Below are 25,965 nucleotides of genomic sequence, written 5' to 3' on the forward strand. Positions count from 1 at the left end.
CGCGCGCAGAGCCACCCGCAGCTTCCCGGCTGCCGCCGTCGGAGGCGCACAGAACTGGTTTCCAAGGTCTGCGGCGTCACCGGCGCCGCGGGAGCGCTGGTCATGAGGACCCTGTGGCTGGCGCTGTGCGCGCTGGCGCGGCTGTGGCCCGGCGCCCTGGCAGGCTGCACTGAGGCTGGGCGCTGCTGCCCCGGCCGGGACGCCTCCTGCTTTGCCCGAGGCTGGAGGCTGGACAGGGTCTACGGGACGTGCTTCTGTGACCAAGCCTGCCTCCTCACCGGGGACTGCTGCTTCGACTACACCAGGGCGTGTCCAGGTGGGTGGCGGGGCCAAGGGGGGGGGGGCACCGGCCATTAGCCTGCAGCCAAGGGACAGAGTCCCACACCAAGGACCAGGCACCCTCCAGCCCCTTCTGTCGTGGTGGGGCCAGTCCCTCAATCCCGGTCCACCCCAGCCCCTTCCGTCCAGGTACACCAGCTCCATCTGTCCAGGGTCTTCCAGCTCCCTCGGTCTATGTGCACCCCAGACTCTTTATCCTAGGCCTCTCCAGCCCCCTTCCATCTAGACATACCTCTCCAAAGCATCCCTCCCACCAGAGCCTGGATGGAAAGTGCTGGAGCACTTTCTGGAGGGGTGCAGCTCACTTCTGCTGGATGAATTAGTCCTCTCAGGAACTCTAGCGTGATAGGGCCACCTCCAGCCTGGAGAGATGGCACTGACAGGTTCCAGGACCCGCCCCTGGGTCAGGCTCCACTCCTTCCATCCTGTTAATCCTCAGGGATCTTAAGGGCTCTGTGAAGGGTGACGAGAGAAGGAATGTGTAATGGTCCACTTTGTGCCGAGGGCTTGCTCCTCGGGCAGGGGTGGTGGGGGCGGGGAGTACTTTCTCTCGCAGTTCAAGTTCTTGAAGGAGCACAGTTGTCCTCGCCTCCAGACTCCAGCCTGTGGATAGAGCCCCTTCCTCACAAAAAAGGGTTCCCTCTGTTCTTTGAATTCAGTTTTATCTATATAGCTTGATAAAGATTTTTATCTCAGGGATCTTACTGCGTGTTAATCTTGCTGGTTTCCCTTTCGGGTCAGTCTTTTTCATCCTTAAATTTCCCACAGTATCACAGCCCCTGGTATGGGCTCAATAAATGAGGATTTAATTAAATTAAAAGGGAAATGGTGAGGACAGTTCTGAAGAAGGAGATGCACCTGAGAGAAGCCAGCTCCTGAAATAGAAGTAGCTGGGCACCCCCCCCCCTTAATCGCATCACCCCCAACGCCACGCAGCTGTTAGGGTTTGACCTGAAGGATCTCCGTGTGGGATCCTCACATCTTCCCGGGAGAGTAACCAGCAGGGCTGGGTGCCTGGGAGAGGGCAGCTCGCCTCCTGCCTCTGTTCTGCGGGAAGAGGCCAGGAGCCCACGGCAGGATGGTCAGCCAGGCCTGCTGCTGAAAGAACACAGTTGATACACATTAAGATTTTTTTTGGACCTTGATGGAAAGTTAATGATTTACCTACGAATATTGATTTTCTTTTTGATAAACTTCTTTCACTTTCCTGCTCCATGGCCAGGAGCTTTTGCTACTAAAGTAAGGTGAAGAGTCAGTTAGGAAATGCAGTGCCCTCGGCCCAGCTGTCCTCAGCCCCCTCCTCAGGCAGCTACCCAAACCCCTGTTTTCCTCAGTTACTTGGGTCACTCAGGTACACCCTGTCCACTGTGGTAGCCTCTCCCACTCAACCCTCCCACGCGAGGGATTTACCTACATGTTAAAGGGAAGTACAGAATTCCCGTAGTTCAGATAATGTCCCCCAGACCATGGCAAGCACAGTGACACAAAGATGGTGAGGGCACAGTCTCTGCGCCCGAGAAGTTCATAGTCACACATGCAAAACCACTTGCAGCACGCTTAGTGCCTAAACAAAGGACCTGGGATGCTAGAAAGGAAAAACTCAGAAGACCAGAGGAAGTGCTGGGCAGTCTAGTCCCAGAGAATGAACTAGAGGTCTCTAGAAGGGGAAGGGAATTCTAGGAGGAAAGCATCACTGGTTGTGGGTGTCAGCCTTTTGTGCCAGGTGCTAGGCTAGGCCCTGAGGCTAAGCTGGAGAACAGGATAGTGAATGTAGCTAGACATGGAGCGATTCAAGCACAGACAAGGAGAGCAAGCTGAGAAAAACTGGCTTTCTAGTGAGGCCTAACAGCGCTATGAGGAGTTGCAGAATCCTCCAAGTCTTGATTTGGTCAGAAATAAATCCCTTCTTTTCAGTCCAGGAAGTAGACACATTAAAACAAAGAGCCTGTCATTTTGGAGTGGGGATTTGTTGGGTAAGGGATGGCAGAAGATGGGGGATGACCTTGCCATCTCTGGGAGGACTGAGACAGAAATCTAGCTTAGCAGCAGACGGCGGGATAGAAAAGACTCCATGTTGGCAAATTCTCTGCACCTAGAGTGCTTTGGTTTTTTGGAAGGGAGGAAGAAAATAGAGACAGTTGGAAGCTGGGCACTTTGGGGAGACTGAGCCTGCTGGCACCTCAGAGTTGAGGGTGAGTGAAGGGCAGGTTGGAGCTGAGGTGCTCTGTGTCCTCAGCCCTGGACGACTGTCACAAAGGAGCTGACTTTGGGGTTTGGGGGAGGTCGGGTTGGCCCGTATTAGCATTTTACAGGAACTGAGGCTGCCAGGGGCTCTCCCATTACTAAGTTACCACGAATGGGCCGGGGAGTGAGCGCTGAACCCACGGCTGCCTGATTTCAAGCTGCCACCAGCCACATCTGTTTGTGCTAATGCAGGGTTATGATTTATTTCCAGCTAAATCAAAGCTCGGCAGCACGGATACCCCGTTCTGCCTCTTAGAATCTCATCTCCTCCTTACCCAATGCTATGTTACCCATCGATGCTGCCTGAAGCCTTTTTGGCTGCAGTGACATTAAATGTGAACAGAAAATGGAACTGTGTCAGAACTAAACATGCCTTACTTCTGTTCCTTCTGATTTTTTCATCTTGATAAGTGCATTTTTTGGGGGGGTGTGACTAAAAGATAAAATACCGGAATCTCTTTTTCTAAATAGATAGTTATTTTTCACTCACTCAAAATAAAAATATATTAGTGGATCTATAGAATTACTAAGCTGCCATTTAAAAAAAAAATCTGTTCTGAACCTAATTATCTCATAAATTCCCATTATGGGTTTCATATCTCATAAATTCCCATGGGTTTCAGTACCAATCACATATTTTCATACATCCTCCCCCACCCCCCAAAAAGAATAGAAAATTCACCATTGGCCTGATCAGGGACTGGGGGGGAAGGGGCGAAGCAGAGGAGGGGGACAGATCCAAGTGACCCGCCCTGGGAGAACTTCTTGGAAAACCTGCTTCTCAGGCACAGAGCCTCCCAGTTTCAGCTGGGTTCCTGGAGTCTGCATTCTAAGATCATAGAAACAGTTGTTTGCATTAGATCTTGGATGAACAACGTTAGGAAAGAGGTATCATTAACCCAAGTGGAGAGGGACAAAAACTGAGTAGCCTAGATGGGTCAGTCTCATCTAGATTTATGGGACATCTAGGAAACCAACTGGCCAAAATCTCTGATGTCATAGCTGGAGGAAGAAGGGGCACCATCCTTAAAAAGATGGGCTCCAAAACTCACCCAAGGGAATGATGTCCCAATCTATGATGATTTAGAAAGTGGAGGCTTTACTGGAGCCAGAGTGACTGAGAGACCGCATGTGGCTTCCCCTGCCTCTGTCTCTGCAGAAAAAAACGAGCAAGGCCTGGCACCAGGATTCATCATGCAGAACTTGGCTGCAGCCCTGGGTGTGCAGTCAAGGAGGGAAGAGTTGCCAAGGCTTCCCCAGCACTGGCTCCAGGCCAGGCCCTCTCACAGGCACCTCACAGCTCTAAACTTACTTTTGTCTCACAACCTGCTGAGGTTACAGGCATACCTCAGTGTATGGCGGGTTTAGCTCCAGACCACCGCAATAAAGCGAGTATCGCGATAGAGCAAGTCATAATGTTTTTGCTGGTGGAGGGTCTTGCCTTCAATACGTAAAAAAAAAAAAAAGCAACAACTGTGAAGCACAGGAAAGTGAAACGCAATAAAATGAGGTATGGCACCAGGAGGTTAGAGATTAGGCAATTCGTCCAAAGTCACACCACTAATAAGTGAAGACGCGACATTTGAACCCAGGATTTGAACCCAGATCCAGAGCCCACATGGTTAAACATTACGTTTGTATTGCCTCAGAGAAATGAGGCTTTATGAGAAGCTGTGTACTTTGCAGGGTAGACCCCAGATAAACACTGGCAGAGTGGATGAGTCTTCCATGACTGTGTGCTCAAGGGCAAAATGTGTCCTGTTCCTCTTTGCAGTCCCCTGATGGCTACTGTGGTGTCACTTGATAACGTTTGTCAAAACAATGTGAGCAGTCATTCCACCGAGGGGCTGTTCTCTGTGGTGTCAGAGGGCACTGCCAGCTGGGGCGTTTCCACATGTCCTTTTAAAAATAACATTTTCCTTCCTTGACTACAAAAGCTATGCTGCAGAAAATTTGGAAAATATGGAAAGCCACAAAAGAAAAAAACAAAAACTCACCTGGAAACTTACTTGTCCAGAAAAAGCATCGTTATCTTTTTGATTTGCATCTCCTTTCTTTCCTGGGTTTCTATGGTGTGTAAAATTCCATTTTTCTAATGAGGCAGCCCATTTCATTGTCTTGCTAGCATTTCATGCAACTTGTCCAGTTAATGTCTTGAAAGAAAAAACAAAACAAAACAAAACAAACCGTACTGGGGGCCAGATAACATGGTTTCTGCAAGAGGAAAAAAAAATACTTAATCATTTTATTGGAGGTTTTTTCAGGGGCTAAACAGGCACTTGGGCAACATAGTCTCGTTTGACTTTTAGAGGAGTTTTGGCAAGGTTCAAAAGGCGGATAATATACATTTGAAATTGTGAGATGCGTGTGCGTGTGGATAAAGGGGCTTTCTTTTCCTTCCATGGAATGTCAGAAAGCAACAGCCATGTGTAAATAGTCCTGCTGTGAGTAAAGTGTAAAAAGAATATTTCCTTGGGAATGATTAGGACTATCTGAACTTGACAGTGTGAGGGACAAGGCACTGGATCGTGCGTGGGTGGCCTTAAATTTGGAGGCGGCAGACAGCCATGCAGGCAGGGTCAGATGCAAACGGGAATGCTTGAGAGTCTGTGATCAACCGAGGAGATGCCACATGAGAATAAGAGCAAGGCCCCCCATTAGGGAGAAGTAATCCAAACTCTATTTCTGGTATCAGCTGTTTGTTGCTGTGTGTGTGTGTTTGTGTGTGTGTGTGTGTGTGTGTGTGTGTGTGTGTGTGTGTGTGTGTGTACGCATGCTTATATTTGGCTCCATCAAGAAAAGCATTAGAAAACCATTTTTAAAAATTACCCTTTGGTACCTAAAGACTGAGAATAGTGTGTGTGGTTCTGGCTGCCACAACACTCCAAGGCTGAGTCCAGTGGTCATTCTGAGAGGGGAAGGGTCTATAGAAAGATGGATCCGAAAGCTGGAGTATTCAACCTGAAAAGTCTGTGCTGGAGGAAAGGGGACCTCCTGAAACAGTAAGTTCCTGAGTGGCACAGATAAGATCAACGGAGATATGTTTTTGCACCATATTCTGAAATTCTTGTGTGAGGGAAATTTGGCTCAAATAAAAGGAAATACCATTGCATGCTGCAGATGATGACATGAAAGAAGCTTGTTGCATTCGAGATGTGGTACTGGCAGGAGACATAAATGGACTAAACAGGATGTGGAGGACTCGTGGCTGTCAGGAGCAGCCAGATCTACCTCACCTGAAGGCACAGACCCTTTGGGGCAGCCATGGCAAGGAGAGTGCAGACAGCTCTGGGCCAGGCTAAGAATTCCCTCGTGTTGGCTATGGGAACTTCTGGTTTTGCTCCTCTCCTTTCACCGGCTTTTCTTCCCACTCTGGAGCTTCCGTCAGTGCTTTGGCTTCTAACTCATGAGATAAGCAGACCAGAGTCTGCTTCAATGTAGAACATTATTTATGAAGGAGGAAGAGCTTGCCCAATGCCATTTTATTCATTCATTCAACAATATTTTGTGAGCACCTACCACGTGCCAAGCACTAGGCATGAAATGAAAAACTCAGCAGCAATAAACCAAAAAAAAAAAAAAAATCACAAAGGAATTATGAATCATGGAGTTGCTAGAAGGCAAAGAACACTGAGGTCGGAGAGGAAATGATTTTGAGGGGTGTGTAAGGGGATGCTGGGAGACAGCTGAACGAAGCTGGCCAGAGAAAGACTCTCTGAGGAGAAAATAATTCATCTGGGACCTAAAGGATGGGTCGAACCCAGCCATGCCCAGTGTGGGAGGAACTGGCCGAGCAAACATACAACAAAGGAGAGGGTGAAAGAATTTGGGTGTTTTCAAGAGGTCAGGAAGCCAGCATGGCTGGAGCTTGGCACAGAGGTAGTGGGGTGACGGTTCCAGGTGGGAGTGGACGGGCCAGCCCAGGCCAGTCACACACGGCAGGGAGTTTGAATTTCATTCCAAATTCAGTGGCAAACCACTGAGGGAGTTTCAAAGGCCATTTATTAAAAAAGAAAATAAAGTCAGTGGTACATCTTTTCAGGTAATTGTATGTGGCTGGCTATGACTAGATACCCTGTTAGAGCAGGCAAACATATACCCTACTCTTGTGTTGTGTAAATTCATTCCTGAAATGTGTAACTTACTTTCCTATTCTGGGCCTTTCTCCCTGGGGCTGTGGTAGGGACATCTATCACAGAAAGCTCGTGAGGACGGGGAACTAGCTAGCATACCAGGAAGGACTTGATAATTCGTCACACTTTAGATTATCTCACTTCCCACTGAGCTGGGAGCCAGAGGTGCCCACTGGGCCTGAAGCAGGAACTTGGGTATCTGCTTCATATCCCTGGTCTCTATTCCATGTCTCCTTCCTGTCTGTGCTCCCCATTCTCTCGTTACGCTTCTTGGGATCACCTCTTAAATAAATTACTTGCATTCAGATCTGTGTCTCAGAATTTGCTTCTGGGGAAACTCAACCTGCACATTGCATTGTGTTGAAACAAACACGGAGGAGAGCAAAAAGGGCTTGCCAAGCTTCCTGGCACCCATGAAATCTAGGCTTCTGTCCCCTTCAATAAGTAGGATGATGTCATCATGTCCTAACTCTCCAGACATCAGGAAGCGGTGACAAGCTGGGAGTCAAAGGTGATCACTCTGCTCAGTAGGTAACCGTCTGTCAGGCCCCAGAACAGCAAGTGGAAAGTGAAAATTGAGAAAGTCAGATTTTAAGAAAGAATATTTTGAGGTGCTCTATGTCGATGCAAATTAGATAATCTTCCTGGGAAGGGGACAAGAATACTCATGGAATCGTTCAAAAGGAAGTTAGTGTCATGCAGCTGTCAGATAGGACTCGTGGTAATAAATCTGTCAGAAGTTTCCCTACTTCCCCTAACCTCCACGACCGAAGATTGCGTGTGACCTATGATGATTTACAATCTAAATCATCAAAAGCTCACGTTCATCAAGAATAGATTTGTTTCCCACAGAATGGGAATAAATACCTCAGACTAATCTTCCAACTCAAAATATTTTGTGGAACACCTTTTGCCTCTACGTGAACCCTGTATTTCCATGTGAACTTTGTTTTTCCTTCTGACTTACCCTGCAGACATTGAGACGTTATTCTTCAGGGCCAGAGCGTTCTGACTCTCTTGATGAGACTATTAAAGTCATGCATCGTGAAAACGGGACGTAGCTTTTTGCCAGGGACAAACTGGAACCAAATGGGAACAACAGCTGATCCAATGATCCTGTGACTTGAGGATTTGCGCTGTGCACGCAACCAAATAAAAGAACCACACATTGGACAGGCACAAAGGTTGAAGAAGTACTGGGAGACTAAATTCAGAAAACTGTCCCCGATGTCATCTTTTACCACATGGATAGAGTGTAACCCGAGGTCATATTACTAAATTCTGAGTTAGCGCCATGGCACATTTCATTTTATTGTGATGCCGAATGTTAATCCTTGAAACAAGTGTATTTTTAAAAAAGTGTATCATTAAGTGTTGTTTAAGTCCAAAACGTCAGGGCAGAACTAGCTAGACTCCGAGATGAAGAGATTTGGGTGGGGAAGAGAGCTGTCGAAAGAATTAAGGCCAGAGGAGTCCTTTTCAACCAGATCCTAGCCTGACAGTCTCTTTAAATGCCTTTCAGTGCTACAGGCCAGTTACATCATGGGATTCTGAAAATGAACAGGGAAGGGTCAACGAGAGATGACAAGAGCAGGAAGTGACCTGTTACCGAGTTTCCAAAGGATGTCTGCAGGGAGGAGATTGGGAAGGAACTCTGACGTGGCTCAGTTTTGCCTCTTTAGGTAGTTGACCTATGAGTCATGCGATACCTGTGAATTCTCAGGTGGTTGATAACAACATTTTAAAAGTTTGGAATTTTTGAATTAGTGACATATAGTCTATGTTGCATGTGACCGTTTTTATGTCTGAGGAAGCTATGTGCTGCCAAATGATACACCGTCCACAAGCCGTGAACCCTAAACTAGAGTGTGCTCAGAGGTACAAATGAGTTTTCAAATACGATCAGAAGATTTCCAAGAAGTTAAGGTGCTTCCTTGATGAAGATTCTGTACGAAAGCATGAGAGTGATCTAGGGAAAGAGGTGATACAGGTTTGGCGAGGAAAGAAAGCCTGTGGTCCTCTCGTGCAGAGGTCTGTCTTCTGTCTTTCTGTCCTTGTCTTCTATCCAATTCCAAATATTGAAATAATTCGATTAAAAAACTCGTTCCAGTCCTTTGAAAAGACTCGCTAGGACTTTAAATGGGACAGTTAAATGTCAGCCACATTGGTTTTACAGTCACCGCCGGGGAATTGTTGGCCAGACTCTTGCCCTGGTTCTGCCCTTTCATGGTGACCACGAGCTCTGTGAGGCCTGGCTGTTCATCTCTAAACTCCAGCTCTCGTAATTTTTGAGTCTCTGACATGAGACTGAGCCCCCAAGAGCTGACTCCAGCGTAGGGGTCCCTTGGCGTGGCCTTGACTTGGGCAGGTGGTGGGGTCTTTGGCGGGTGAAGTTCATTTTTTTTAAACGTTTGTTTTTTTCCTTTACGTTTTCTACAACATGTAGTACTGCTACAATAAAAAACGTTCTGGCCAGGGGAGGGGGAAGTTAAAATCAAGGAAACACCAGGGCGAAGATCTGATCTAAGCAGGGGAGTATGAGGAAATAGCCTGAGGCCTCTGTCTCTTTACTGGGGTGTGTCGCTGGCTCAGACCCACCTTCCTGATCCGGAAACTTCCACCCTCCACTGACAGGTACGTGATAATCAGCTAACCGTCTTCGTCCGGGCAGTGGAATCAATGTCACCTGGACCCTGCGGAGGCAGGGCCCAGTCAAAGCTCAGATCCTGTGGGCTGGACGCCACCTCCCACGTGGTGGGGAGCAGCCTGGCAGGCTGCTGGGTTTGCTGTGAGCGTCCCTTGGTACTGTTTTTCAGCTCGCCCGTGCATCGTGGGGGAGTGGAGCCCCTGGAGCGGCTGTGCAGCCCAGTGCAAGCCCATGGCCCGCGTGCGGAGGCGCCTGGTGCAGCAGGAGCCGCGGAACGGCGGGGCGCCCTGCCCGGCCCTGGAAGAGAGAGCCGGCTGCCTGGAGTACACGACGCCGCAGGGCCAGGCCTGCGGGCACGCCTTCGGTACGGAGGTTTGCATGGGTGCTGCGTTTCCATCTGTTGGTCCCCTGAAAGGCCAGGTGCTGTGCAGGGCAAGCTGCATGCGCTGCAGGGAGTGGGAAGGGCCAGTCTCCCGGGAGTAGATAAGGAGCTCAGGAAACGCTTGATAAAGGAGTCACCGGTCAGCTGCCTAAATGTCCCCAGTCCCTTCTATTCCCTCCCTGTGCTTATAACCCAGTGGTGGCCTCTTCTCCTTGTGCACCGCTCAGCAGTTTTTAGCAAACTCCGTCCAGCTGGCCACAGAGGGCTTTAGGCAGGCTCTTGACGTTTCACGCAGGGTAGTGACTGTCCAATAAGGAGAACTCGATTTTTACCCTTCACTGCGATTCCTGTGTAAACATCGACACTCACATCCGTGTGAAAATAGTAGAACCATTATAAATTCCTGAACAGCGATAGACTGATTCTCTTAAAACAGCTACCTCGCCTCTCACGCCACCTGGATCTGGGCTGACGTGATCCGATTTGTGATTTGAAAAGAGCAGTCTGGTTGTGCCCCGGCCAATGGAGGGGCCAGCGGTTGTCCTCATGAATGAGTGGGGAGCCCCAGGAAGCTCACAAAGAAATAAAGAGAAAGGCCAGTGCTGGTGCATTGATCTGGATGGAATCTGATAGAGGAAAACCCTGATCCTCAGGATAGCAGAGACCCTGTGTGTTTCCTGGGAGCCTGGAAGATTGCATGTCAACGTGACCCTCGTCAAGCCATTTTGTTCCTTTCCCCATTCCACACACAAATATGTTATCTAGAGTCTGCTTCATGCCAGGCACTGGCTGGCTGCCAGGGTTGCAATGATGAGACAAGTGGACGGACGGGGAGCCTGCGTCATGTAGCTCACCGTCAAGAAGGTCACTGGGTAATCCTAGGAAATTCATCTCAGACAATTACAGCGGCAATTTGGTGCAGCTGCTGGTACTGACCCCGTGAGAGGGGTGTGGAGCTATGAGTGTGCGTTGAGTTGGTTTCCCCGGGTCTTGGGGGAGAGGTGGGGAGGGGAAGGACTTCCTGGGGTATTGGGGATGAGGCTGAGAAACACAGAGCTGTGCAGGCAGACAGACCAGTGTGGTGAACCATAAATAGAGGCTGATCTGGGAAAACCAGGGGACCCTGAGAGGCAGTAACACACCAGCTGTACTGGGTGGTACTGGAGCAGGGGTGCATGAGAGGTCGTGGTGTGAGGACCACAGTCCAGAGGGGGGAGGCTTATGTGTCTAGGTGATGTCAGCTGAGGCCAGGGGTCTCAGAGTCACAGAGCTGCAAAGGGCAAAGGCCATAGTAGCTTGGGGTATCATGAGTACAAGGCTTTAGTTGATCAACAGCCAGCAGATGTTGGATGTAGTTTCACAGTGTCTACAAAGCAGGCCAGGGCTAAATAGCTAAAAATCTGCCTGTTTGGCTATTTTTATAATAATCGTATGTATAAAAATTTGACTTTGGTGCCAGTAAGCTTTGGAACTAACAGGTCTCAGCCTGCTGTGGGGAAACAAACACCCTAGGGGCCACGTTTTGGCTCATTCATATATTAGGTTGGTGCAAAAGTAATTGCGGGTTTTGCAATTATTTTTAACCTTTTAAGCCGCAATTACTTTTGCACCAACCTAATACAACATAGGGGGAAACGCAAGGCCCACTGGAGAAGCTGGAGGAAGACCTGGGTGTGGCGAGCAGAGACTGAGGCTGGCCGTGAGAGAGCTGATACTCCTTCCATGCAGGGCTTCCGAGCTCCCTGGTTAGGGTTTTGGTCTTTCTCTTAAGAGCCCTGGAAAACCGCTGGGGTTTTTTTTCTGCAGGGGCTGATAGGGTCAGATCTGTGATTTGAAAAGATCCCCCTGGTAATGGAGTGGCGAACGGCAGGGCCAGAGTGGAAACCTCTCACAGACGTGGCAGTCACTGCAAGCTCTCGGCACTTGAGTGCTCAGAGAAAGGCTCACAGAACAGAATCACATGCAGCTCCTGAGCTCTGCAGAAACACTGCAGAAAAGGCTCAGAAGGAAGCTACCGTAGGACATTATTGATGTTCTTTATGACCCTTCCAAGTTAGAGTCGATCTATCAGGAAAAGCCACGGCTCCATTCATTTACAGAGTTTGGCTGCTAGAACGTAGTTCTGGAGTGTTCCACCAGGCTGTTTCAGACCCCTTCCCAGCCCTGGGTCTCTTTATAACAAGACGATTCAGGTCCTAGGACTGGGGACAGGGAGGTCATTGAAGAGGGAGGTATGCAACATGGGCCCACATATTGGTCGCGGGGGCTCCCTTCTCTGCTTGGAGATGTCCACCCCTCTGTCCTCTGACTGCATGAAGCCCACAGACCTCCCTGCCACCAAATGTCCCATGTTCCCAAATTACCTCTCTGATGACCCCTCTCAGCAAACCACTAAGAAGATTTGAAGAAGCAGTAGTTTTCTTCTGTGACACCCAGAAGGTTTTAGCAATTCTGGTATAACACCAGCAGGAGATAGCTCTACTTAATGGTCTCCTTTCACAATAAGGCCAAGCACAATTTCCCAGTTTGGGAAGAGAGGAAGAAATCGTTACTTGGGCAGGCCCACAGGCATATGCAGCCCTGACTTTGGTCCCTGAGATTCCCTTTCCTATTGGAGTACCTTGGAAATGTTGACCCCTGTCACAAACTGTCAGGGAGGAAGGACCCCTTGAATATTCCAGTTTGGTGGTTCCTAAAGTGTGGTTCCGGACCAGCACCTGTGGCCTCACCTGGGAATGTGTTGGAAATGCAAGTTCCTCGGGCCCCACCCAGACCCACAATCGCTGCAGTGGGGCCCAGCCCTCTGCTTGGAGCAGGGCCTCCAGGGGGATGTGATGCTTACTGATGTCCCAAACCGCTGCGCTGCCCCAAGCACGAACCCAGTTCTTTCCTCAGCTCCCTGCTTCATAGCTGGGTCACTTAAGTGACACCTCCCTGGAGGCAGAAGTTCCCAAAGTGCAAAGAAGGGGCGGAATCAGGAAAATCGTGAGGTCCATCAGCCAGACAATTTTCTCTCCCAAAGAACTTCTCTTTGTAATGCTAACAAGCATCTTCATTCTACCAGAGGGAGACGATATGGAATGTTTCCCCACTTTACTTGGTTAAATGACCCTTTTTTCCAAGGGGCATCTCACTATGTCACCACTGTTTTGTGACATGCATGTTGGAAAAGGATGAACAACTTGGGGACAACGTGAGGGAAACGAGAGACAGGAACGTGCAAAGGCAGGGTGGTGGGTTCTCTGGGCCGCCCAGCGCCGGTTTCACCCTGGGCCCTGGACCTTCGCTTATGTATTTCATTGAGACTCTCTGGGCATCTGCTACATAACCGCACTGTGCTGGGTTTTGGAGATTCCAACTTGAGTGGGAGCCTCGTCCCAGTTAGAACTCAGAGTGGTAAGTGAGGGCTGTGAGGGAAGGCTGTGCAGGTTGGTGAGGGAGCCCGGAAAAGGGGTACCCCTCACTCTGGGGCTCAGTCCTGCTGCGTGGTCACCTGTGTACCTGTTCCTACCCCCCGCCCCCACCAGACTCCCCGTGCACAGAGCAGGTGCCCTTGTGACACACATGGCACACTAACCTCTCACACTGGTGTGCTGAGAGCTTTCTAGACCTTATTGATTCGGTCGTCATGGCAGCCCTGTAAGACAGTGTATGAGACTGCTATGGCTGCTGTAACAAATTAGTGGCTGAAAACAACATACATTTGTTATCCTACCGTGCTGTGGGATGGAGATCCAATGCAGGTCTCATTGGACTAAAATCAAGCGAGTCAGCAGGCCTGTGCTGCTTCCTGAAGGCTCCAGGGGGGAGTTCGTTCCCTCACCTTTTCAGGGCACAAAGGGGACCCTTGTTATGGGGGCAGAAAGCTTAGAGGAATTGTGTCCTGCGGGTATGTGGGAAGTAAAACTTGTAAGCGATGAACTTGGATATTTAGTTGGGGAGATTTCTTGCTGCTCATAGTCCAACAGGAAAGCAAAGGGATAGATGGAGGATAGAACTGCTCATCCCTATGGAACCAGGACTGGATGGATTGGGAAATTCCCAGCCTCGCAAAACGGCCAGGGACACGAAAATGAAGAGGTTCACTCATTCACTGTCAGAAAGCATGTGCTAGAGGAAGACACCAAGGGTGTAGGTTCGATTGATTATTACCTTTTTGTCAGTACCTCAGAAAGAGGAACCAACGACCACACACTTAGTGACTCAAGCAACAGAAATGCACTACCTTGTAGTTCTGTAGTCAGAAGTCAGACACGGGGTCTCCCTGGTTTAAATCAATTTGTCGGCAGGGCTGGGTTCCTTCCTGGAGGCTCTGGGGGAGAATCCGCATCCTTGCCTCTTCCAGCTTCTGTACGTTTCCCGCATTCCTGGCTCATGGCCTCCTCGTCCATCTGCACAGCCAGCGACACTGCATCTCTCTGCGCCTTTCTTCTATGGTCACCTCTTCCTAGGACTCTCTTCTGACTCCTTCCCCCCCACACTTGGAAGGACCCCTGTGATCACATGGGGCCCACCTGGATAATGCTGGATAATCTCCCTATTTTAAGGTCAACCGAGTAGCAACCTTTCGTCTTTGCCGCGTAACAGAACATATTCACAGGTTCTGGGGATTAGGACATGGATATCTTTGGGGGACCGTCATGCTGCCTGGTGTGGAGATGGGACAGTGTCATTATCCTTGGTTCACACAGGAGGACACTGGAGCTCAGAGGTGACAACATTCGGAAGGAAGAGCTAACAGAATTTAAACCTGGATCTCGTGGCTCTGAATCCTGTGGGTCCCACCCTACACTTGGTATTGTTTTGCTGTCAATTGTTGTCATTAGAGCTAAATTTGCAAATACAGCTTCTGGTAACGCTATGTAGAAATATAAAGGTCCTGTGAGGCCAGTGAATAAAACATGATCACGGAAGCACTCTTTTTAGGGATCAAGTAGCTCTTGCATTTTCCTGTTTCATTTAACGCATATCTTGACTATATTTTTATCATAAAACAAATCCAAAAAGCCATATGATTGTATTTGTTGCACATACTGACAATTGCTTATCCGCGTTTTCCTCCTACAAGGAAATCAATGTGTGCTCTAAACTGTATGCTTCCAGGCTGGTGTTATTTGTCAAATTTTCTTTCTGTTCTATTTTACTGTCTATCCACAGACCAGTGGCTCTACACGGGCTATTGTGAAACCCCCATTGTGTCGGAGGGCTTTAAGAAATTCTCAAAGCAAATTTAATTCCAGGTTCAAAGTCAGTATGTGCAGTGCCACGCTTTGAGAAGTGGAAGTGGTAAAACCAAACCATGGTAGGCTGACAGGATGCCAGAAAAGTTGGCATATGGCCTGTACACAAAGAATCTGTTACATTTGAATATTGTTGCCAGGAGGGGAAAGGAGGTGGAACCCACATTTATTGAGTTTTTGTCCCGGGCATGTAGCGACGGGCTTCCACACATAAGCAGAAGTGGGACTGGAGACAAAAATTATTTCTAAATTACTTGCCACTCTTTAGTGAAAATTAAATTTGTGGGGGAGATTAAAAAGTGGGGCTGGTTCCGAAACCTCCAGGAGATCTGGCTGCTAGTCTGTTTACTGAGGACCCATGTGAGGGGGGCAGGCGCCCTCTCAGGAGAATGTGCCACCAACCGAGCTGGGGCCGAGGGGACAGGACACTCAGGGGACGAGGCCCTGGGTTACTGGCCTGGTTTCAGGATGGGTCGTAAGCACAGAGGCTTGCCACTGACCATGATTAGTAGGTGTTAAAAAAACAGAAGCTATCTTCTGTGTTGGGGCCCTTACTCAGTCCTTTACTACTTATTTTCCCTTCATTTAACTTCTGGGAGCCTCTGTGGGCAGATAATAAGATCGATTTCAGAGGGCTGTTGTGAGAATGAAACGAGTTAAGACATGAAAAGGGCTCCGCTTTGTGACAGGAAACTTAGAAGGACATAATTGTTAGCTTTTATTATAAGACGTTTTCTTAGGATTTTGATATCAGCAGCTATAATCATATACTTGCCCTCTACTTCCTAACCTCGTTCCCCACCCCCCAGCTGTGCATGAAGCGTGGAAGCCTTTGAACTTCTATGATAATACACGCAGTACAAATTAGGAGTTCAGGTAAATGTGTTGTGCTAAAGAAAGACACTGTGAAAATTTTATAGTTTGGTATAATGCTACGTGGATTTCGCAGTCCGTGCCTTCTTTACTTTGTGAATAAATACATAAATGCGTCAGAAGAGCAGAAATGAAAACAGGCCAGGGGAAAACCGAAACACTTCAGATGTTTGTGTTTCTGCTAATTAGGTCTAAGAGAAACAGAAACGGATCATCGTGTACATGAATCCACTTGTTCTTTTTGATTCTGTCCATGGAGTTTGGAAGTTCAAAAGCTACAGTCGCATTTAGAAAGCGTGACATGTTCTCTTCTGGAAACAATTAAACATGTTAGTGCAGCAAGGAAGAGCCTAGGGCTTACGTAAGAGGTGGGTACTTCATACTGGAGAGATGAGGCACCAGACCGTATGAGACGAATACCTGCACCTCTTAGGAGCAAGTGGCTACCAGGTATTAAGCCACTCTTGACTCAGATTCCCTCGTAATATAAAAATGTCTCTTCATTAAGAAAATCTAAAACAGAATTAGGCTCGCCATCTTGTGGTAGTAAGGAGCCAGGTAACATGAGCGTATCGGCTGGAAGCATCAATTGTGCATCCGGTACCCTCCTGCCACTTTGTTCCTGTTGGTGATGGCTTTGGTGTCCAGAAGCCAATACCCTTCCTCGGTTGGTCCAGTTTCTGAAATGAAAGGGAGGAAGGATTGTTGAGCCATTTCAGCTGCAAGTCTCAGTACAAGAACACAACACCACAGGGAAGGAAGTAGGACCTGTGCCCCTTGGTGGCACTTTGGGACTTTATTCATCCACTCATCGACCCATTGCACACCACTTAAGTGTGTAATGGCTACACTGATGAACAAGGCAAAACCCTGTCTTCTTTGAGTTGACCGCAGAGTGGAATCAAGAGGTGCCATGCAGAGAGACAGGTTCCTTCCTGGACTTAGAGATGAAATAGAAGGAGAGACACACCAGTAAAATACAATTACAGAAGGAGCAGAGGTAGGAGGAACAAATTCCTGCCTCCTTTTCTCTTCTCCCACCGTCAGGGCTGGGGTAAGGTGTGGGGAGGACAGGACGAGGAGAGGACCACTGGGACTCTCCTTCCCCAGGTGGGCATGGCATCGGGCAGCTCCACCTGCGCTATGTGGTTGGCAGCGAAGCTTCTAGGCTGTGGTTATTGACCAGGGAAGCACTCGCACTTCCTTCCTTTGCTTTCTTTTGTCCCCCATTCTCATTTCCTCTCTCTCTGGTCATCTTCTTGTCCTCCTTCTAGGCCCTTTTCTCTCTTTTGCCTTCTTCCTCTTTCCTTCCTTCCTTCCTTCTCTCTCTCCCTTCTATTCTTTTACTTTATTCTTCCTTTTCCCCTTTTCTTCTCTATTTCTCTACCTTTCATTTTAAAAACTATCCTGTCCTTTTCTCTATTACCTCACTTTTTCCCTTGGTTTCCCTCCCCCCACCTTTTTGTGATTTCCTCTCGGTTGTTCTTCCTGGTTCTCCTCCTTACTTTATAGTGTTATTACTGCAGACAAGCCCACCTGTCCAAGTTCTGCAGCCCCCTCCCTACTCATCAGTGTGCTCAGAAATCTTTATCCACTTGAGTTCTGCGGACACTGTAGGTTGGCCTTGTTTCAGCTCCCTGGTGCTGTGTCACAGACCTTTGCACTGAGAAATGGAGGGCTTCGGACAGACTTGAAAGCCGGTTTGGGAAACGTCAGCCTGGGTACTTTTGGCTACATGTGTTCAACCCCATTCTCCTTTTCTAGTCCCGGCCTTTATAACTACCTCCGCATTCAACAAGGAGAGAACAAGACACGCTGCCTCCCCACAGTGGTCAACAGTCACGGAGGATACCGGGTAATTTGGTGTTTTGCTGTTTGTTTGTTATTTTAATTTACGTTTTGCCACTGGTATGGTCGAATCATTCCACAAAGGTCACCTTGGGGTGACGGGTGTGCTGTTACTTCTGTTCATTGACTTTGGGTAAAACATGACACTTAAACAGAGTCGGGAAAGTACTTGTTCCCTCGCTGTTTCTGGGGAGCTATGAAGATTTATCTGTCTCTGAGGTCTGTTCCCCAAGAAGAAACACGCTATATGAAAATGAGTGAGATTGTCAGTCACACGAAGGGTTTTTATGGGACCATGCACTCCAGTACCATGTCTGCTTGGTGAATTTGACAGTGGCCCACACCTGAGCTCTGGAGTTCTAGCAAGACCTCATAGCACAGGCTGGCAGCAACCTCCGTGCTCGCTACAAAGCCACTCTTCTGTTGTCACAAAAGGGATACCAGATGGCTGCATGTTCAAATCCCCTCACTGCCACTTATCAGCCACTTCTTAAAAAATGAGCATGCGAATACTTACTACATGGGGTTGTTATGAGAATTTCATTAGAAAATATCATGGAAGAGATGATTACGCTGTGTGAAGTTGACTGAAGTTGCATCATAAAATTCCCTACCTTAATACCTTAAGATACCCAATAAATGATACCTACCACTGTTAAAGATCTTTGAAGCAGACTCTCCAAACACTTTCCACTAACCTGTTATATAGCTCATAATTCTATGCTTTAAAAAAAAAAGCCCATTTTAGCATAGTTAGAAGCTAAAATGCAACATGCAGGGTTTTTACTATGTTTTGTTTCCCTGAAGAATTGTAAAATTGTGTTGTTTTCAAGAACAAGACTCTGAAATGGTCACCCGTACCTGGGGCCCTCAGTCTCATCACATGTAGTTGTCCATAGCTCAATAAAAGGTGACAGTAGTCTGTCACAGAAAAACATGTCCTAGCTTCCCATTTTTCTTCTGTTTGTGATGCCCGATATAATTTTGATGCTTGACTTCAAGTCAAAAAACTCATTACAGCAGGTCACGCAGCTGAGCTGGGTGGGCAGTGTAGGAAAGGCCCCTGGGAACATCTGTGGGGCAGAAAAGCTTGGGTGCTGGCCTGGGCATCACAGATAAGCCCTATTGGGACTCACGTGTTCTCAGATACAAGGCAAGTTCTTGTTGCATGTATATAATTCATCAAAATATCTGCAAAGTTATCATGGCCTAGTTTCCTACTGAAACGTGCTTTTGTACGTACACTTTGGTGGTCAGACTAGACAGATACACGATATCCAAATTTCTGCAAATTCATGTTGACCAGGCAATTCGATCTCAGATTAAAAAAGAGCCCCAAGCTTCTGTGTAGTTGTCTTCTGGACGTCGTCACAGTACAGCAAATGAGAGACTTTAGCAGGCATTCCGTGACGGATGCGTGACGGATGTGACCTGTGAAAATGCCCTGTATTACTTCCTCTCATCTGTCCGATGTCCTTGGGGAGGACGAGCTTCCTAAGACTTTCTATAGCGTTAGGCCACCTCTCATTACAGTGAGTGAAACTGTTCCTCTTTTGCTCTAGATACTGTATGGAGTTCAAGACCGAGTCATTGACTCATCACTGTGCACTGGAAAACCGACCCCTGACTCGCTGGATGCAGTACCTCCGAGAGGGGTACACGGTGTGTGTCGATTGTCAGCCTCCAGCTATGAACTCTGTGAGCCTTCGCTGTTCCGGAGATGGCCTGGACTCTGACGGGTAAGGGAGGGAGATGGGTTGATGGACTTTTCTTGTTCCTCATTGGGAGAGAGCTGTCCTCTCCTCTCCATGTCCTGAACAGCTGACCAGTGTGTAGCCTATCGAGGCACGACTTGGGGAGTCAAAACAGTAAGTGAGGAGAACCTTCCGGCTAGCCATTGCGGACTCCAGGGCCCAGTTCACACTGTGAGACTTGGGCTCTATACCAGAGACGAGTGGGTGAATTTGGAGACGGGGGTTCAGACCAAGCTCCCAAATGACCACCAAAGACTCAGCGCTCCAAAGCAGTGCTCCGAAGACATGAGTCAGAGTATCTTGGGATGATGATTAAGAATATGCAAATTTCTGAGCCCCACCTGAACCAGAATCTTTGGGGATGGATTTTAAACAATCTCCTAAGTGATGGGTCAGCAAATGTTTTCTGTAAAGGTCTGGATGACAGATATTTTTGACTTTGAGGGCTATATGGTCACTGGCACTCAACCCTACCAGCGTTACCACGAAAGCAGACATAGGCATTACGTAAACTGATGAGTTTGGCTTTGTTCTAATAATACTGTATTAATGGACACTAAGACTCGAATTTAAAATAATTTTCATATTCTCTTGATTTTCTTTCAACTCTTCAAAAACCTGAAAATCTTTCTTAACTCATAGACTCCACAAAAGCAGGGGGTGGGCTGGCTTTGCCCCACGGGTCGTGGTAATCCCTGCCCAGATGATACATGCCCCGCAGTTTCAGAATGTCCGCTCATGGGGTGGTCATAGAAGTCATGACTGAGATAGTGGCGGGCTCAGCTTTGCAGGGTCATAAACCTACAGAAATCTAGACTGTCCAAAAAAAATTGAGTGTTGAAAACATTTTACCACCATGAAAAGCTATTCCAGTCCTGTACTCATTTATCAGTTAAATCTGCTAACAGTATAAGAAAAGGATAGTCTTCGTGCTGGGCATGGATTATGGTTTTAAGCATGTCAGATGGAACTGGTCAAAATACAGATTAAAAGGAAAATATGGACCTTTCCAGGTACTCATTATTCCCACAGTATATTTTAATGTTTAATGACTTGAATTTACGTTTATTAGTCACTTGTGCTTACCAGCCTCTATTGAGTACACCATATGAACAGTAAAGTGGGTAAGGAATTCATATGAAATAGAAACCTAATATTTAGACTTATTATTTTTCTGAATACCTCATCTATAATTTGACTTTAAATGAACTTATAAATTAATTTGTACCCATAAAGTACCTTAAGCCCTGGCTGAAATTCAGTGACTCTAAATAATAATTTCAATAATCTGGCTTTGCTCTTTCCACTTCTCCCATTTTTTTTCATTATGGAATCAAAGAGTTGGAAAGGATTATAAGAGATTATTTGGTTCAGACCCCTCTAATTTAAATACATGTAAAACAGGAAGCCATTATCCTTTATGTAGCACTTCATATATTTACATCAAGTGACAGGAAATGAATACAGGGACTTCAGACTACTCTTTCAGCATGAGTGTTCTCAAACAGGGATTAATTGATAACTTGAATTGTTAGAACCCAAAGAAGTAAAACTCAGTTTGTGATCATTTTTTTAAATTCTCATTTACAGTGTTCTCCAAAACTCTATGTATGATAATCATGTTCTTTTTCAGAAAACTTCAATGTATAATTTTATAAATTTGAACTTTCTTTGGTTTGCGTTTAGTGTAACATTTCCAAAATATTGTTTCAGGAATCAAACTCTCCATTGGCAAGCAATTGGCAATCCTCGATGTCAAGGGACTTGGAAAAAAGTTCGGCGAGTAGACCAGTGTTCTTGTCCAGCTGTTCACAGTTTCATTTTCATATAGATTGCGAGGTAAATATTTCAAAATGTGTTTGTAAACAGGCTAAATGTTACCAAGTCATGTTCAATGCTTCAGAAACCTTCCAAACCTGTTTGGCTGAGTTCCTGAACACGTCATTGCCACACTCTGAAGTGGAGAAAGAAAATTTAGGGTCTGGTTCTCAAGAAACAGAGCACCTTTATTTTTATTTTTACTGAGTTGAGAACCCACCCTTAAGACTCCTGTGGTTTTGTGTTCTGACCTTCCATATAGAATCCTCTCATTCAACTGGTGTCTGTTTGCACCACAATTACTACAACATGGTGCATTTATTGGTGAATAAGTTGTCATGTAAGGGTATCCACACTTTGAATCTTGCATTTTTTTCTTGCTATTCTGTAACCTTCAGAACTTCTTGCTTGAAGGATGTGTGCAGATATATGTACACTTTCACACATACCTTCCCCATAGATTAGTGCACAAATTCTGAAATAATTAATTTCAAGCAAATTGTCACAAATAACTTTCCACAGGACAAGTTGTTTAAGATTTAGTAAGCATTTTGTAATAAAAAACTCAACAGCTATGCTAATAATATTTTTTTGCAAGTATTCAGTTAATTGAAAAGAGCAAATGTTCATTCAAGGCCAATGAGTCCCTTTAAATGTTATACTTTCCATGAAGACAAATTTTGGCAGCCATGAATGGAAGAATTGCTTTAATTATGAAAATTCTACCAGCATTAGCATCTAAGATTATTTCCAAGGCTGAAGCCTGGAGCTGACTAAAATAATCTTTTGGAGTCCGATGTTAAGTTTAGTTGAAGTAAACTTACTGCTTTTTTCTAGAGCATACATTTCCTTGTTTGGGGTAGAAGGCAAAAGCATAGATTACAGAAGGTAGAAATTTTATTACAAATGCTATGATCTCACACACATACACGCAGAGAAGTATTAGTCTCCTTATTTTTATGATTGGAAAATCAGTGAACCGGAGACAAAGTGGCTTGTTTAAGGATCTGGGATGACAAGTCATTCTGTAAGGCAGCCATAGAGCCAATTTCGGCTTCTCATCCAGAACTCAGCTTCAGTGAAAAGCTTGACTATGCGTAAAACTGTGCTGTAAAAGCTAAGCCCTTTGCATTTTTTGAAATAAATTTTAAATTCAAGATAGTTTCTTTGGAGAATTGAATCTTAATATTTAAACTATATGAAATTCCCTCAGTTTCATTTGTATAAAATATTATTCACTAACAAATGATTTACTACAATATATATTTCTCAGTACTTATGTTAATGACAGGACAATAGCAAGCTTCATAGGGATGGAAAAGTCCCCCAATATTTAATGCTGAGAGTAGCAACATTTGTGACCATATATATATTCATTTAACTGTCAAGAGTTGTTTTTATGGTAAATTAAACTCTTCAGAAATTAATAAATAAAAAATTTGAGTCTCATCAAAGTTAAGAACTTCAATTAATAGTTCAGCATTAACATTTGAAGACCATTTCTGATGTTTGTAAATCAAGAGTTTTGAAACTATACCTGGGGAATTTTCAATGTGACTTAAAATTTTTATACTAGTAAATAAACTTTCTGTACACATTTTAAAAAGCTTTTTACTTGTTTGACTAGAAAATACCCAAATGTTCTGGATTGATCAAATAAACAAAATCTCACCAAAATAGAACGAAACAAAAAAACCCCTTCAGAATTGACTAACAGCAATAAAACTATGATGCAGTTATGGTTCCAATATGTTAAAACATTTAACATATTTCAGTTGCATAAAATCAATTTTTCACTGTATGCATTTATTTTTAGTGCCTGGCCATTAATTAGTTTCATATTGAAGTCAATTTTTGGAATTTCTATTTTTGAGAAGAATTTCATAGGCTGGCTGACTTACCTATTAGATAACGGTTTTGAGATGCTTGTTATTAATTCTAGGAAAGCCCAAGGAAACAGTTCAGAACTGAAAGATGTAGTCCCAGTGATTAATGAAGAACCAAAAGTTTTTATTTTCAAAGTTAAATATCAAAGTATTTAATTCTCTTTTAATAAGCACCTTCGAGCTAGGGTCCTTTTCACATGCACTATATGCAATGAGTGACGGACCTTAGAATTACTTAATCGACCGACTTTTAAAAGTGCATGTGGAAAGTAATTAGAACAAAAATAAATACACCCACTCAGGAGAGAAGGGGAAAGAAATTAGGGATGGTGCTCATTTAGAAAAGTGAAAAAAAAAAAGTAGAAAAAGGAACAAGAACTATAATCACGCTATTTTTTTGTAGGTTCTTTCTTGGGATGTTTTTATCCAAGAATGTTGAAAGCAATAATTTGTTGTTTACTTCTGTCATAAAATTTTTAGTTAGCTGTCTTTTCTAGGTATACACAAAAATGAGGCAAAATAAATCTGGTTCTGCCTTCTAAGAATATTCTAGTGAAAGTTCATATATATGACTGCAAGCTAATGTAGAAAGCAAAGCCTTGAGGTAGAAGCACATCAGATGAAGAGCATATTGAGAGAAAAGGGAAATTTCTTTTAATATCAAGGTGACATGGACACGTTAACACTCTTTCCTTCCCACTGAGGTTGCAGGATTTACAAAAGAGAATAGGTTCATAACAGATGAGAAGGGGGAAGGGTGGAAATCAGCCCCGAGATTTTGAAGAACTTTTTTGAAGACTGAAAGAAAATAGGATTCCACTGATGGATAAACCAGAATGGAGGGACCATACCTTTTAAAATATGTAGAAAAGAAGGTGGAATCAGAGGTGGCAGCCATTCTTCCTGTGGTGGGGAGGTCCCACTAAGCACCAAACAACGAATTTTTTTAAAAACCCCCATCCTGGGAGACAAATTCGTGAAATTTAAAACCTAGAACTCAAAGGCAAGGGCCAGCAGACCACAGGCTAAATTTTGCTGGTCGTCTGTTTTTGTAAATCTAGTTTTATTGGAACATAGTCACACCCAGTCATTCATATATTTGTGTCTATGACTAATTTCGAGCAGAGCTGACAGAGACCGAATGGCCCACAAGGTCTAAAATACTGTATCTGGTCCTTTACAGAAAGTTTATCCACCCTCTGGCTTAGACCATTATTACCTTTAATGTTAATTACTGACGTGGTTGGATTCAGGTGTACCATTGTTTTTTTCTGTTTATCCTTACGGTTTTATTTGCTTCTGTTTCCCTTTCCCCCACCTTTTGCTTTCTTTTGGATTATTTGAATAATTTTTAATAGCGATTGGCTCTGTATCTGTATTCTTTTAAACGGGTGCTCTAGGGGTTTTAATATCATCCCTAACTTTGCAGTTTATTTGAGTTATTAGTCTTAGTGTCACACTGTATTAAATGGGCAAAGTCTTGCAGCCATTGACTGGAAACAACTCTGAGAGCCTGAATACAAACCCACAACGGACAGACCTTGTATGACAAACTGACCCACGAGCTCTGCAGCAAGCGTGGAGGACGCCGAGGTAAACTACAGCAATGCCCCCAGAATGGCAGGACATGGTTGATGGCTGCCAACATCCTTGCAACTCAGAACCAATTAGAGAAAGCCAAAACAAGCACACAAGATGCCTGCTGCTGGCTGGCCAGCTCCCAGCTTCCTCATGCCAAAACCTCCAGCCAGAGCTGGCCTGAGCCTTCTCTGGTTTTCACTCCAAAGCTTTCCCACTATAAATCTCTGCCCATCGCTCGTGATGGACCCCCTGGCTACAGCAAGCTCTGAGTAAACAGCCTGTTTGTTCTCATTTCTGAGCGGTCATCATTTATTCCCACAACTCAAATGCCCAATGGCATAATAGGTAAATAATTGTGATATAATCACACAACACATTACTGTATAGAAATAACAATGAACAAGCTACAGTTACATATGACATATGCTGAGTGAAAGAAAAAAATAGCAAAGAATAGAGAGAGTATTGAATTTCCTTAAATGCCTCAAGTCACAAAAACAGGACATTCTCACAGCCTGTGCAGACTGGCTCTGAGGTGGGGTACGCCAATGCCTAGCCAGCCACCTACAACGCGGCCTTAGCCTTCACCCCCGGCACGTGTGCTGCCCAGAGAGCGTTCAAAGATGGAGGCGTTGGGCCTCCAGGTCTTTTCTGAGACGGTCCAGTTCTGGGCACGTGCACAGCCTTCTAGTGCCCTGATTTTCTTGAGTTCTTCAAAACCCTTCCTTACCCCATGTAGCTTCCTCCCCAGGACTTCTGGTCTGTCTGCAGCTTGTAGGCCCTGTTTTTAAAGCCCAGAGAGTTCAGAAGGGGCAAAACAAAGGCCAACCTCTGAATTAAGCCGTCAGGGAACTGCCAGACAGGTCAACACACACAACCACAATTCTGGGAGTACAGGTCTGCGTTGACCCCTCTGGCCCCATCAAGCTGCACCAAATAACGGGCTGCTGTCCTCACAAGTGGAGTAAGCAAAGACACCAAATCACCTTACCAAAATGAAAGAGTGGTGGTTGCCAGGGGTTGGAGGAATGATGTAAGAGATGCGGCAACGGGAGGGGTCTGGCGCTGGAACTGTTCAGTATCTTGCCTGAGGTGGGAGGTACAGACACCTACACAAAAGATGTATTATTTAGAACTACTGCGTTTTCCCGGAAGTAAGACCTAGCCGGGCCATCAGCTCTAATCTGTCTTTTAGAGCAAACATTAATAGAAGACCCGAT

General features: G+C 45.8%; 1 protein-coding gene across 1 annotated transcript; it reads left to right on the forward strand.

Moving 5' to 3' along the window:
* Positions 1 to 25,933, forward strand: SBSPON (somatomedin B and thrombospondin type 1 domain containing). Its single transcript, XM_033126839.1, has 5 exons — positions 1 to 316; positions 9,533 to 9,727; positions 17,623 to 17,713; positions 19,269 to 19,445; positions 21,174 to 25,933. The coding sequence occupies exons 1-5, from the start codon at positions 103 to 105 to the stop codon at positions 21,289 to 21,291; spliced, it is 795 nt and encodes a 264-aa protein (XP_032982730.1). The 5' UTR covers positions 1 to 102; the 3' UTR covers positions 21,292 to 25,933.
* The last annotated feature ends 32 nt before the right edge of the window (positions 25,934 to 25,965 follow it).

The sequence above is a fragment of the Rhinolophus ferrumequinum genome, chromosome 14, assembly GCF_004115265.2.
Source record: "Rhinolophus ferrumequinum isolate MPI-CBG mRhiFer1 chromosome 14, mRhiFer1_v1.p, whole genome shotgun sequence".
Classification (NCBI taxonomy): domain Eukaryota; kingdom Metazoa; phylum Chordata; class Mammalia; order Chiroptera; family Rhinolophidae; genus Rhinolophus; species Rhinolophus ferrumequinum.

What these genes read in the sequence shown, in the direction of transcription:
- SBSPON (XM_033126839.1), top strand. Translation starts at nt 103, where the DNA reads ATGAGGACCCTGTGGCTGGCGCTGTGCGCGCTGGCGCGGCTGTGGCCC. An exon ending in CTACACCAGGGCGTGTCCAG is followed by an intron (nt 317 to 9,532) that starts GTGGGTGGCGGG and finishes ACTGTTTTTCAG; the next exon opens with CTCGCCCGTGCATCGTGGGG. An exon ending in GATGGCCTGGACTCTGACGG is followed by an intron (nt 19,446 to 21,173) that starts GTAAGGGAGGGA and finishes ATATTGTTTCAG; the next exon opens with GAATCAAACTCTCCATTGGC.